Source organism: Macrobrachium rosenbergii, chromosome 2 (genome assembly GCF_040412425.1).
Source record: "Macrobrachium rosenbergii isolate ZJJX-2024 chromosome 2, ASM4041242v1, whole genome shotgun sequence".
NCBI lineage: Eukaryota > Metazoa > Arthropoda > Malacostraca > Decapoda > Palaemonidae > Macrobrachium > Macrobrachium rosenbergii.
In genome coordinates, this window is record NC_089742.1 from 53,666,902 (window position 1) to 53,681,190 (window position 14,289).

The 14,289-nt window shown below is 36.7% G+C and overlaps 1 protein-coding gene across 1 annotated transcript in view; it reads left to right on the forward strand.

Moving 5' to 3' along the window:
- Window positions 1–11,856, forward strand: part of LOC136846908 (lysosome membrane protein 2-like) — a 109,536-nt gene extending 97,680 nt beyond the window's left edge. Inside the window, exon 2 of the mRNA XM_067118164.1 lies at window positions 7,464–11,856. Coding sequence (XP_066974265.1) covers window positions 7,464–8,580 — 1,117 coding nt within the window. The 3' untranslated portion in view covers window positions 8,581–11,856. The remainder of the gene's footprint in view (window positions 1–7,463) is intronic.
- The last annotated feature ends 2,433 nt before the right edge of the window (window positions 11,857–14,289 follow it).

A 14,289-nucleotide genomic window follows, 5' to 3' on the forward strand; every position in this document is an offset into this window, starting at 1 on the left:
GTATTTTTATATTTTTACGGTTTTATTTGAATTTATTTTTAGGTTATATATAATTTTAACCCTTGCTTTATAAATTTTGCTTTGTATTTTTACGCTTTCACGGTTTTTATTTTGTGTACTTTCATAGCTTGATAATGAAACCTGGAACTTTGAAACGTAGCAATAAAGTGTATTCACGAACGTTTCCCGCCCTCTTGTCTTTATGATGATGTAATCAACTGCCACCTCGTCGTTTGCTTAATATATATATATATATATATATATATATATATATATATATATATATATATATATATATATATATATGTGTGTGTGTGTGTGTGTGTGTGTGTGTGTTGTGTGTGTGTGTGTGTGTGTGTGTAAAGCGTTCGTGTATACACTTTACTGCCACGTTCCAAAGTTCCAGGTTTCATTATCAAGCTATGAAAGTACACAAAATAGAAACTGTGAAAATGTAAAATTACAAAGCAAATTTTATAAAGTAAAGGTCAAAATAAATATAATTTCAAATTCAATTAAAATAAACCATAAAAATACAAAAATACAGAAAGTAAATTATAACAAAAAGCAAGGTTAAAATGATGTACATTTCAAGTTGAAATTATATAAACAAAAAAATAATAAAGTTGTAAAAAGGTCCAACCGTAAGGTTTGTTAAGAGAAGACTGACAAGGAAACGGGGGTCGAAGTGTGGGATCGGTTCAAGAGAGAGAGAGGAGAGAGAGAGAGAGAGAGAGAGAGAGAGAGAGAGAGAGAGAGAGGAATCGAGACAGACTGCTTGTTTAAGGGGGGACGAACGAGCTGCTTTATGAATAACGACTCGGTAATGCTATAAGTTGGTTAGACGCCCTGTCTACCCTAAAATCTCGAAGAAGTCCTTCTATTGGAGTTTGTATTTACATTTGTTGGTATGTTCTCTGATGATAGGGAAACTCCGGAGATGACAGTTTGATGCCTGTTCTGTGACTGACCGCATTATGGCTGTCAATTTTCTCTTAGCTGTTGTTATTCAAGCAGCCAGTCTGTCACAACTTCCACGTGGCATGTTGGGTATAGTAGTAAACGTAACTATTTATATAAATAATATACCTCAGTTTAGTCTCCATTTGAATATTTGGTACATAGTCCTGCCACTTCTAAAAATCGTATCTAGAAATAGTCTATAAATAGAAATGAAAAGTCTAAGAACAGAAATAGTCCTAGAAACAGAAATAATCCTAGAAGTAGAAATAGTTTTAGAAATAAAAATAGTCCTAGAAATAGGAATAGTCATAGAATTAGAAATGGTTATAGGAACAGAAATAGTCATAGAAATAGAAAGTCCTAGAAACAGAAATAGTCATAGAAATAGAAAGTCATAGAAACAGAAATAGTCCTATCCACAGAAATAGTTCTAAAATGGACATGATCATAGAACAGAAATAGTCCTAGAAATAAAAAGTCCTAGAAAAATAAATAGTCATAGGAGCAGAAATAGTCATAGGAGCAGAAATACTCATAGAAACAGAAATAGTCCCAGAAATAGAAATAGTCTTCTGAAGAATTCCGGTTGCATAAGTATTTTTCTAAACCCAAGTCTCAAGGTCCTTTGCCAACCAGGATATAACCAATGGAAGTAAATTAGAACCCCGAGTCTAACAGTTTCTCAAACGGATGACATCAAAAGGCCTTGAAGTGGCCCTTATCGGCTGGGGAAGTGGCCGGTCGATCTCATTCGTGATCATATATATATATATATATATATATATATATATATATATATATATATATATATATATATATATATGTGTGTGTGTGTGTGTGTGTGTGTGTGTGTGTGTGTATACACTGGATACATATATATATATATATATATATATATATATATATATATATATATATATATATATATATATATATATATTTAATTTATATACATATATATGTTTATTATTATTATTATTATTATTATTATTATTATATATATATATATATATATATATATATATATATATATATATATATATAATGAATTCATTATACCATGTTCACCTTTTAGTTTTCTGTAAAAGAAAACTATTGAGATGGGTATTTATCTGTCCCCACCCTCAGATCTTAAAAACTACTGAGGCCAGAGGGCTGCAAATTGGTTTGTTGATCATCCACCCTCCAATCATCAAACACACGAAATTGCAGCCCTCTACCCTCAGTAGTTTTTATTTTATTTAAGGTTAAAGTTACCCATGATCGTGCGTCTGGCACCGCTGTACAGTAGGTACTAACAACACAGGCCACTACTGAAAGTTTCATGGGCCGCGTCTGAGAGCATTATACACTACAGAAAACTCGATTGCGCCGAAGAAACTTCGGCGCTTTTTTATTTTCAAATTTCTCACTCAAATGTATCTTCACAAACATTTGATCCATACACCCTCTCTCCTCTATTTAATCTAATACTGTTCTTACCTTATCAGATAGTCTTCGTTTTTCTTGCATTTTTTCCTTCACTAAGCCTTTCATTCCCTCATCCCATCATCTGCTGATTTTATCAAGTAGGTAACTTTGTGGCTTAGCCTTTGAGATATGTGGATAAGCTGAACAATTAAACCCACGTCAGTACAAGAAAAATCTGGCGCTAGGTAAGGAGCATGACTCTTCACGCACAGGATCAAGAAGAGGGCGGGGCAGAGGTTGTCAACCTGCGCTTTGTACAGGTGCAGTGCTGAGGAATGGAAGGGTTTAATACCCTCTATCTAGGACCTTCCCATATAGAATTAAAAAGGGTGATAGCTTAAGAGGCAAACCGTTAAAACGTGACGTCTTAGAATCGCTGAAGCCATCATGTTAATTCAGACAATAATTCACACCTGTACGTGACGTGTATTAGAGACGTCTTTTGAAAGGAATATATTTTTGGACCGATTTACATAATAAATATTTATCAATAAAGTTACTGGACATCAGGAAAACTCTTGACCCATATGTTTTAGAGATGAAATCGGAGAAAAACAATTAAAAGGGAAAACAGTCACTCGGTGTGAGAATTATTCTTAATTGACTTTACTGTCCTAATTATTTTGAACCTAATTAATCAGCACATAGAAATGTAAGGACATCTATCTCCGGAACCATACTATAGGAAAAAATAGATATATTATTAATAACTAGGGAACATTATAGTTACTAAATCAATACTGGAAATTTAATTTTTACCGTAAAGGAAACTAAATCCAGGTTTCAATAGAACGTTAGTGTTATACCAGTTTTTTCTCTATAAAAAATAATAGTTGACAATACTTTTGAACCCTGGAGCTAAAGTCGTGGTATGTTGTAAAGTAGGCTAAATAAATAGGCTTTTATTCAGTAGCCTTTGAAATCTTAAAAGCTTTCGATCTTAAATTATAGTATCCTTTTTTTTATAATGAGACTTCCATATGCCAGCACGGGCTCTTGCTCTTGGAGAGCAGTCCGTAAATGCTTAGGCTGAGCTTTATCGTCGTTAGAATTTTCACCAACCTTTTTGATGTGGTTAATTGCTAATTTACCTCTGTCATTTTCACTCAGTGTTTCTTATCTTATACGTTGAATGTATCGTACTTACTAATAGGGCATTAATGTATTATGTAAGAGAGAGAGAGAGAGAGATTGTTTCCTCGAGGCTCTCGTACAGTATTTTGATTGTACGATTATATACCGATTTTGAAAGCTAACAACTTTCTCTCTCTCTCTCTCTCTCTCTCTCTCTCTCTCTCTCTCTCTCTCTCTCTCTCTCTCTCTCTCTCTCTCTCTCAGTATCAAACCACGCCTTTCAGTGAATATAGGGGCAAAATTCTTTCCTTAGGTTAGCTGAGGCACGAAGGAATTTAGGGAGCGTAGTGAGGTCGTTCCTCTCCAGAATCAAACCCGGGACCTCCGGCTAGCGAAGGAGTGTGCTATTGCTTATACCATGAGAGAAAGAGACAGACAGACAGACAGAGAATATGATTAACTGGCATTTTGTATAATTTTAAATCTTATATGAAACTTGGGAAACTTACGGTTTCCGAAAATGGTCTAAAAGAGACACAATGAAAGTGGTGTCTAGAATATGATAATCAGTGTTTGACTTAGCACTGGATGGATAACTGTAATCTCTCTCTTACTGTTACTGGAGTCGTCTTCATCTCCAGCCTAATATCTCGACTGATTTGAAAGAGGGAACAAAGTAGAATATGCAATAAAAGACCCTTGAGACCCTTAAGATGTTTGATTTTTTATCAAGAGCCAGTCGGAATGGCCGTTCTTGTCATTCGGCTGAGATCCAAAAATTGAGGCAGTTTTATTTGTAGGAGAACAGAACATACACTCCGAAAAGTAGCTGGAATTGGTATGGTACCAAAAAGTCTTATTTGTTATTAATTCAAAGAAATGCGATGTTCTCACTGAGTAGATAGGTATAGAAAATCGGGGAATAAGTTATAGCCTTTACCAAAGCGCATGCTTCAGTGTGGATTTGATGAGCTAAGTCTTCAAAAATTCTACCCCTCTCTGTTATTATTTATAATAAATAGATGATAGATAGATGTAGACGCAGATAGAAACATATATGAATATGATTTACTCATTCATGGGGAATAGAAGTCTCAGCCGCTACTTGGGTATGTCTGAGTACTGAGCCTTGTGGTCACGAGTGGAATTTCCCTTAATTATGATTATTATGGATTCGCCATCTCCATTTCTCTGACAAGGGCAAAATGGACGTTTAGAGGGAAGGCTGAACTGCTGAGAGTAGAGGCAGCACAGCATCAGGTTTGGGAACACGTAAATCCTTCTTGGGGTCCTTTTGCTCAATTGATCCAATTGCTAGAGTCATCTCTCTCTCTCTCTCTCTCTCTCTCTCTCTCTCTCTCTCTCTCTCTCTCTCTCTCTCTCTCTCTCTCTCTCTCTCTCTCATAAATAGCCCTAAGGTATGCTCAAGATAGAGCGATTTTGATGTAGTGCAAGTGGCAGGTGATGCTGGGAGAGGAGGGGGAGTGGGTCATGTTTAGGGATAACTATGAAAGATTGGTTTAACAAAGGAGTCAGCGAGAGAGAGAGAGAGAGAGAGAGAGAGAGAGAGAGAGAGAGAGAGAGAGATCGCAACTCTTTGCCCAGTCGGGGTATATTGTAGTTAATTATTAGCTTGATAGGACCTTCCTCTTAGGAATTGCCAGGTACGGTTAGATGCCCATAAAATTATATCATTGGGAATTTGAATGCAAAAGCAACTTGCCATAGAAAGTTAATTAAATTATGAAATAAAACCAGAGAGAGAGAGAGAGAGAGAGAGAGAGAGAGAGAGAGAGAGAGAGAGAGAGAACTCTTCAACCATGAAGTAATATGAAAATGAGGCCTCAGATTTTCCATGTTCAACTCGGCATGTGTTTGAAATATCAGCCGCGTGGGTGACTGTTTTTCTTCAGATATTAAAAACATACAAAACAAGTTACAATGTAGTTTACATTTATCTTCATACTGTTGCTATTTTATATTAACAAAAAACCAGTAGATTCCTTTGCATTTGTTTTAATGAATGAAAATGGACGACGTTAAGCCTTGCACTGAATTTAGTAAGTTATTTTTTATATTATTGATGACCCCTTGGAAATTGAATGACTCAAGAACTTGTTATGAAAAAACTAGTAAGCAATGCATTCCGTTTGCTTGAGCAGTCATGCCATGCCAGGTTAGTGCTAGAATAACATTGGAGCATTCCAAGAATGGATAATACTAAACTTTATGAGGGCTGTCAGAGAGAGAGAGAGAGAGAGAGAGAGAGAGAGAGAGAGAGAGAGAGAGAGAGAGAGAGAATCTTCTGTTTCCCATCATTACTTTGCAGGTCTTACTCCTTAAACGAAGAGGAATAATCTTATATCTTCCAGACATGAAGTAATTTTTTGGTCGACGCTTAAACCATAAGAATAAAATTATTCCTTCTACTCGTGTCCAGCTTCAATGAGACGAGATGGGTTAGATTCCAATTTCTGTAATTTACCAAGAAGTAATTATTGGCACTAGCTTTCGAAGACTTACAGTCTTCTTCATCAGGTACCGATGCATCGGTACCTGATGAAGAAGACTGTAAGTCTTCGAAAGCTAATGCTTGGTCAATTGTTCTTCGTAAATGAAACAATCGGGACTCTAAGCCATCTCGTCTCATTGAAGTCTAACACGAGTAGTAGGAATATATATACGAAGTGAAGTTGTGTGGCTATTTTGCGCAAATTACTCCTCCAAAGATAAGTGTCTGTACCCGACGAGCTCATCTTTATTTAAATAGATAAATATTCAAGATACTAAACTATTTTGTCCCCCATAAATTGATCTCTATTGTTCGTGCATTTGGCGAAGCCTTGTGGTGCCATCATGGAGAACGAACGAATTGATGCAGAATCGCTTTAGCGTTTCCCAGGGAACGCATTACATAATGGGAGTCAGAACTGGTGAGTCAGTTGTTGGAGTTGCGAGTTGATAAAAGGGGAATCCAACTTCTTCTGAGAACTGCCTGATGTCCGCAAGTACCAGCAAGCAGTTAACAAATCACTGGTGTTTTGACCCATTCACGCCCCAGGAGGCTCGACATAGAGGAGCCAATTTCAGTCCACTTGACCCATCTGTTTGCTCGCCATTACAGACTCACTCTCTCTCTCTCTCTCTCTCTCTCTCTCTCTCTCTCTCTCTCTCTCTCTCTCTCTCTCTCTCTCTCTCTCTCTCTCATAAATATATGTGTATGTATATACCGCTTTGCATTTTTACATCTGTAATAAATGTAAGTGCAAATTTATAACCTCTCTTATATATATATATATATATATATATATATATATATATATATATATATATTATATATATATATATATATATATATATATATATATATATATATATATATATATATATATATATATATATAAGTACTCTTTGCATTTGTACCCGTAATAAATGTAAGTGCAGGAAGTTATAATGTAAACGGCTTAGGCATATATTCTGCAATTGAAAGAGATTTATAGTTTACAATAATTCCGGTATGTTTAAAGTAATTACATAAAAAAGATGTAAGTGTTTTATAAAAGACAGAAATTTGTCCAGAACTGCAAATCTATAGATCTTACGGGAATTTAGAAGTTGATTTGCCATTTGATTATGTTCCTTACTTCGCAATTCGCAAACGTTTTATGGAAAAGATTTTCCACGGTCTTGCATAAACAGCTAATTAATGCCAAGGGTATGCAATTTTTGTGAAAGTGATAAGAAGCTTTTTTTGTTTTTCGTAGTTTTAAGTATTTCACGATTCACTGTTTCCCCCTTTTACGAATGATATGGTATTTTATGCATGGTTAAGTTGTATTCTTTCATACTGGTATTTAGAAACATGCAAATTAAGATGTTTGTTTATGAAGTTTGTTTTTTTTTATGAGAAGTGAATGTGAATGAGCACCGTAGATCATCCGCCCTTTCTTTTCCAGGCCGGACCCGACGAAGCACAGGACCGAGTTCGACATCTACCCTGACTTGGGTGTTCCTCTGCGAGTGAAGCTGCGGATGCAGATGAACGTGATGTTGGACCGAAATCAAGCTTTGGAACGCGCCAGACACTACGACCTCGTCCTGCCCATCTTCTGGTTCGAGGTGGGCATCGACTCTTTGCCCGGGGAGGTGGTGGGTCTCCTGAAATTGGCCCAGAATCTCCCTCCCGTGGTCAAGACGACCAGCGTCACCCTCTGCACGGCCCTCACCATCATCTTCTTGATCCTCCTGCTGGCGCAGACAGTCGCTGCTTGGTGTGGGTGGAGGGCCACGCATGACGACGAGGAAGACGATGAGGACGAGGAGAGACGTCGCACCCCGGAACCTCCCTACGTCGACCACCACCCGCATCATCCGTACATGACTCCGCCCCCTTGGGATTACGAGGGACTGCACAAGCCGAGGCGAGGAGGTTCCACCACGTCGTCGTCCTTGGCCTCGACCCTCCCTCCCCCCGGATTGGACCTTCCTATCATCGACGACCACACTCTGCTGCCGCCCTATCGGAGGCGCAACAACTTAGACCTCCCTGATGCCCCTCCACAGGAACCAGACGAACCTGTGGCGGTAGACCAGGTCCCCCCACCCTACAGCCCTGGTCCCCCTCAGCGGACGCCATCTACGGTGTCCGTTGAAATCCACACGACGGTGTCAGATGACGACCTGCCCGACCTACCCTGCGACCCTCCGGTCACCAAGGTGGCGCCGCTTCAGTGCTCTTCGCCCGATTACCCGGCGTTGATAGAGCCGCCACCCGAGGCCGTCGAGGAGAAAGACGAACAAGAAGACAGCAGCAACGAACAGTCTCCTCCAGAACCGGAGAGAGTGACCCCGTCGACGCCTCCTCCCCTCCCCGGAGAGGAGGTGGTCGCTCCTTTGGCGGGAATTGAAGACACAAAAGACATTGATGTGAGCAGCGGCGGGGTCCCTAGTCCATTATCCTCCCCTAGAACTGCTACAGAACCTCTAGCTACTTCGAGTCCCCACGGATCCTCCTCCATAGGCAACGGGGATAGTCGAGGGCATCTTCCTCCGCCCTTAGAATCTGATTTATAATTATTTATGATTATATTTTTTTCCAAAGGCCTTTAGTTTCCTGTAGATGTAGGCTTCCATGCTGGTTTCGACCATGTGAGATAAACAAAAAGAGTGCATATTAGACAGTACGAACGATATTGTATGTACATTCCGTCGTCATGACCTGGTCTGCAGCACAAATTGTAACCTGTGTGAAAAATTTGATCGCCAGTTTTTTTTTTTATTATTATTATTAGTTGAAATCCGCATGGTCATTTACACTTAAGATTTTACAAAGATGACAATGATTATCATTCCATCTTTTTCTTACCGTGAATGCTATTTTTACGCTGTGGTAGAGTTAGTTTCATGTTAATTTCATGCCTTGAATGTTATATTAAGATTGATCTCCAGCGATTTATTCATTGCTTCTTCAGACTTTGTTTTTAATTTGAATTGAATCATTTAGTGTGGGTAATGGACTTCAGTTTAACAAACAGCAGTGGAAAAGAAATTGAAGAAAGTGGATTTGCTCATTTTAATTTATTGTATTATTTGAGAATTTTTTTAGTGTACCTGCAATATAGTAGGTAATTGGTTTCTGGGGATTTTTTCTATTTTATGAAATTACTTCTGCAAGATAATGGAAGAATTTTGCATACAATTGCTAAAATTATTATTATTATTATTATTATTATTATTATTATTATTATTATTATTATTATTATTATTATTATTACACAAACAGGAGAGAGACAACTCTTTTAATGATCTCTTGTGACAAAATTTCTTAAATGATTCAGTTACTAAAAGTATTAATAGAAACTATTTTTGGTCGTCATGGCAACAACAGCTTTTTGGGAAGTCAAGCTCATTCAGTTTCATTGTATGCGAAGAGCTGGACTGAACCATCTTGCGATATTTCTACATTGTTTTACTTCATTTCATTGACGGAATGATTTCCTATGTTATTTATTAACTACCTACAAACTGGTTAAAAATCTGGTCTCAATTTCAGTTTTACTCTAAAAATGTGTATCTTATTTTTTTAAGGAAAATTGTATCCTTTTCATTTAAACAATACAATGTAAACATTGTATTGTTTAAAGCTAGCTGGTCACAATATTAGTTTTATTCTTAAATTCTGTAGTTTATCTTTTAAGGGAAATTAATTCATTTTCATTGGTTGGTTTCTTAAAAAAATTTTCAAAAATTCTCCATTTCATTCTAATGCTAAAAAAACTTGGTTGCCAGTGTTGTCTTAAAAACATTTATTTATTTTAGTAGAAAGTTTACGTTTTGTCAATTATAATCTGTCTTCCATATCTGTGGAAACTTGCAATACTTACATTTAAGTTTGAATGTATTTAAGTATGTTTTTTTTATTTCCTTTTTTTTTGTTTTTTAACTAGAGGTTAACCAACAGTTTTATCATTTGTTTGATTTTAACACAACCGTTGCTCATTCGACTATGTCATACATGTTCCTCGTAGTGTATCTGCCATTATTGTCTTTCAGTTACATGATAGTCTGCATTTCACGTTGCCATTAGTGTAGATGTAAAATTGTTTCAGCGCTGTAGACTTAACCTGAAAATTCGTGTCTCGTAGGATTATTTTCGTATTTACCGCTGCGAATTCGCAGTATTTTTTTTTTCTTTTATGATAGTTGCTAATAAGGCATTATGTTCTTTCCCTTTTAGGAAAAAAACAAGCAGTCATTTTAGGAAAGCTATCTCGAGTCTTCGTGTTTTGGGTTTTTCATCAATTGAGGCCAGTGTTATTTTCGTAGGCCATCGCTGATTTAGTGAGTGATAACTGACAGTCACTTTTTTTCATTTTTATTTTATTTATTTAGCCTTCCGACTGATAGTTGTATATATTAGGTATCCAATTGTGTAGACTGTAGAATCGTAGGCAATTTGTAGAATTTCAGTTTCCATTCGAGTTTACGTTATTTGTGTTGCTACTTTGTCGTTTTGTATGTGCAACAGAATTATGTTGTGTATAACAGAATTGGTTACAGGAACTTATGTTTGTAATAAGATACGAATGATAATGAAAATAAGGAAGTGTCTTGCTGCCTTTTGGCTCTTAAGTTTCACTGCAGGTAATCATTTTTGGAAAAGCTCCTTTTTGAATTTTACGCTGTGGTCATATATTTTCGTTCCTTTACATTACGGATGGATTTAAAAATCTTTTTTTATACCGGTTATTATTAAACAATGAGTTTAATAATGACCTGTTATTTATGTATACCCGAGTGTTCTGAGTATTCAGTTTGGTTCATAGACAGGCAAAATAACTAATAATTGATTTCAAGTAGTGATTCTTGTTTGTGAAATTAAAAATTGATCTGTCCTATGCGTGTTTAGAATCTGGCGAGGTTTATGAACTTGACGTGTCAACTGTTTTTGTACTATTACCATCTGAAGTGATGACAGCCAGGTCTGTGAGTGAGTTATAACATTCCAGTTTTTTCTAGAATGGTTTTAATTGTTATTATTATTGTGTAGCATGAATATAAACCTTGGAGTTCCAAGTTGTGATATTATTCAGAATGGGAGAGCATAATCTTGAGTGTAGCCATCATGATTCTGAACCAGCTTCTTGTTCTACGTATGTAGCATATTGTAACGAGCTAGTGTTCATATATTGATATCTTGCAGCGTGTTTACATTGTCTTGTGAACAGTGTTCAACAGTATTCTGTCTTCCATAACTGCTTTCGTAAGAAGTGCCTGCTGGAGTGTCTTAAAGATCCATCCGACAAACATAGTTTCCATGACACTTTCACCCTTGTGCCTTGTAAATCTTACGCCATTTTGCCATTACGGTGTTATTTGTCCTTTTTGTATAGGTAGCTTTGATGCTGGCTGTAATATCGACATTACGTGATAGCCCCGTATCCTTACCCATGTACTGTTCGCTTTGGAGGGGTTATTGGTAAAAGTAATAAGGGCTAGCCAACCAAGGGAACACATATCAAGAAGCATGGAGTAATCAAATTGTAAACATAATTATATATTCATCATAATCCCTTTACTTTGTTTGTATTCTAGTGTTGTCCATGCGCTTCGAAGTCTTCTTTTGTTGTTTTTTTTTTTTATATGCAGTGTTGGTGATCTATAGAGTAAGGAGAAGGAGGATGATGTTACAAACATCGTATTGAGATGTTTTTTTGTGTCTTCGCCACTGTCACCCTGAATGACTTTTTTTTTTTTTATTCCTTGAGATATATTTTTGATAGAAACTTTCAAGTTGATCACGGAGAAACGTGAGAGTTCGCCCATGTGTAAATAAAAGTGAATTTTGTTGAAGGTGTTTTATTGTACCTGTGGTTTATATCGATCCTGTCCGAGACATCTTTCTCGGAATTTTTTTAGTCTTCGTTAGATTTGGTACTTTGTGCATAACACGGTTTAACTACACATGTTAGTTCATGGAGTGTTGCCAAACTAAATATTAAATGTTTTTTTAGCACAGTGATGAAAACAATGATGATATTGTCTTGTGAACCCTCAGTTACTTGAGAATTCTTTGGCAAGATAAATATGAAAGTTCATCCCAATTTCATTAAAAATGTACGCTTGCAGAGCTGTATATATATATATATATATATATATATATATATATATATATATATATATATATATATATATATATATATATATATATATATATATATATATATATGAGAGAGAGAGAGATAGATCAACACAATCACGCGTGGAACAGAAATAAATTTCTGACTCACATCAGAATCAGACCCAAGTCTTTCAAGTACTAATTGAAGGTTTCAAGCAGACAACCTGATGTCTGTATCAAGCGCAAAAGTGAAGGATGTCGAAGTAATTATCACCCTCATATGCTTACCCTTTGTGGAACGACTTATTCGCTTTCTGCATGATGAACAGGCTGAAATGTTTAAATTCTGCATGGTAAGGCATAGAAAAAGCAGGGATTAAGTTTGAGGTGAAAGAAAGCACAAACATCTTTTTAAAGAAATGAAAAGAGCTCGCTCCCCACTTGAAACTCTGTCGTCACCAGCTGGAAGACTTTCTTCAGCAAAACGTTTGTGGTTGCCTTATGACGTCACACTTCCGAGTTCGTGACATCGCTTTTCTGGGTAAATAAATGAATTCTGATTCCCAGAAATCTGCAAGAAAGACAGGGGAAAATATTTGCAGATAGTGCTGTGGTCTAACAAGATCATTTTTTCAATTTGTTGGAATTATTATAAGACAATTGAATATGAACGATTCATATCGTATTCCTTCGCAACGATTGTGAGTTCCATTGGATACTAAGTAGGTAATTGCAGACGAGCCCCAAAGCAATGGCACAAAGGTTTGGGCAGCCCAGTTATTTTGTGGTACATTTGTGTGGGCAATTTCTTGTGAAAAGGTTTAATGAGATGCCATCTCCCCGAGGTGGGTTAAATTGTCGAAAATCTGTTTCGAGCAAATAGATAGAACAAAAATTTGACTGACTTACTCATATGGCATATTTATATCAATTTTATTACGATTGGAATATGAGTTGTTGATCAGAAGAGGTTTAAAGAAGCGATAGTAATTAAATTAGTACGTTGGCTAAAGTTTGAATTCAAATGATGTGAAGACAACAATGTTGTTATCATATAGTTTAACCAGTCTGGTGGGTTATTCACCTAATACCCATAGGTCAAACGAGAGTGACCAGGGCCGAGAACGAATAATTAAAAAAGAAATATTACGATGTGTTTTATCTACTGCCACTCGTTGGAGATACCAAGAAATCACTCATAGGGATATATGTATACACAGTTGCCGGCTTCATATGATTTCTGGAATGAAAACTTGATCTTTTGGACAAGAGGACTTTCAGGACAAACCTGTAAATCTGAAAAACTCGCAAAGCAGTTTTAGTCGCTGAAAATTACAGGTTTCTGCGGTGGTATTTTGTTATTATTCAATATATATAAACTTCAGACATTTCTGCTGTGAAAAAACACAAGCCTTATAAGGTAGAGAGAAATACTTGTTTCATTAGTAATGATATCGTAGCAAATCCTGCACCACATGAAGACTGAAAACCACTAGCGAAAGCGGGCTGCTGTAGAAAGGAGTACCACAGGGAAATGTTGAGCCACCTTTCCCGTTTACTCATCCCATCGATTAGGTAGTGAAGAAAGTATCGGGGGAAGAAAGAGGTGGTTTAGATTGTTGTAACGATAGAAGGTATTTAAAATACGCCGATGATGATGCTGTTTCAATCTGCTAAACGCCACAAGATTTCCAAAAAAGGCTTTATAGAATGTATCACATCTAGAGCTATGGAACTTGAGATAGATATGAGAAAACAGAAATAATGAGAACATAGCATACACAAAAGGATGAAATGACAGTAAATGGAGAAAGAATTAATGGGTCTCAAATGTTAAGGAACAATGATATCCAATACAGGTACTCGAGTTGGAATTTTAAAAAAGGCCAGTCAAGCCATGGGTTGGCTAAGTGTATTAAGACGGCAGTCGTGATATGATTAATTTGAAGAAGACGCCCGCCCATAAAGTTGGAAGAAATTGATTTCATAAATTTTCCGGTGGTTATGAGTTGTAGCCACGGGAGACCAGAGTCCCTGTCATTAAGGATGCTGCATCCTATAGTAAGATGAGTCGTGTAGAGTATTTTGTTATTTTGGCAATACAGTGATACGACGGGGGTAAAGGTACACACTGACCATTTTCAAGAGTGATCCTAAGTGAT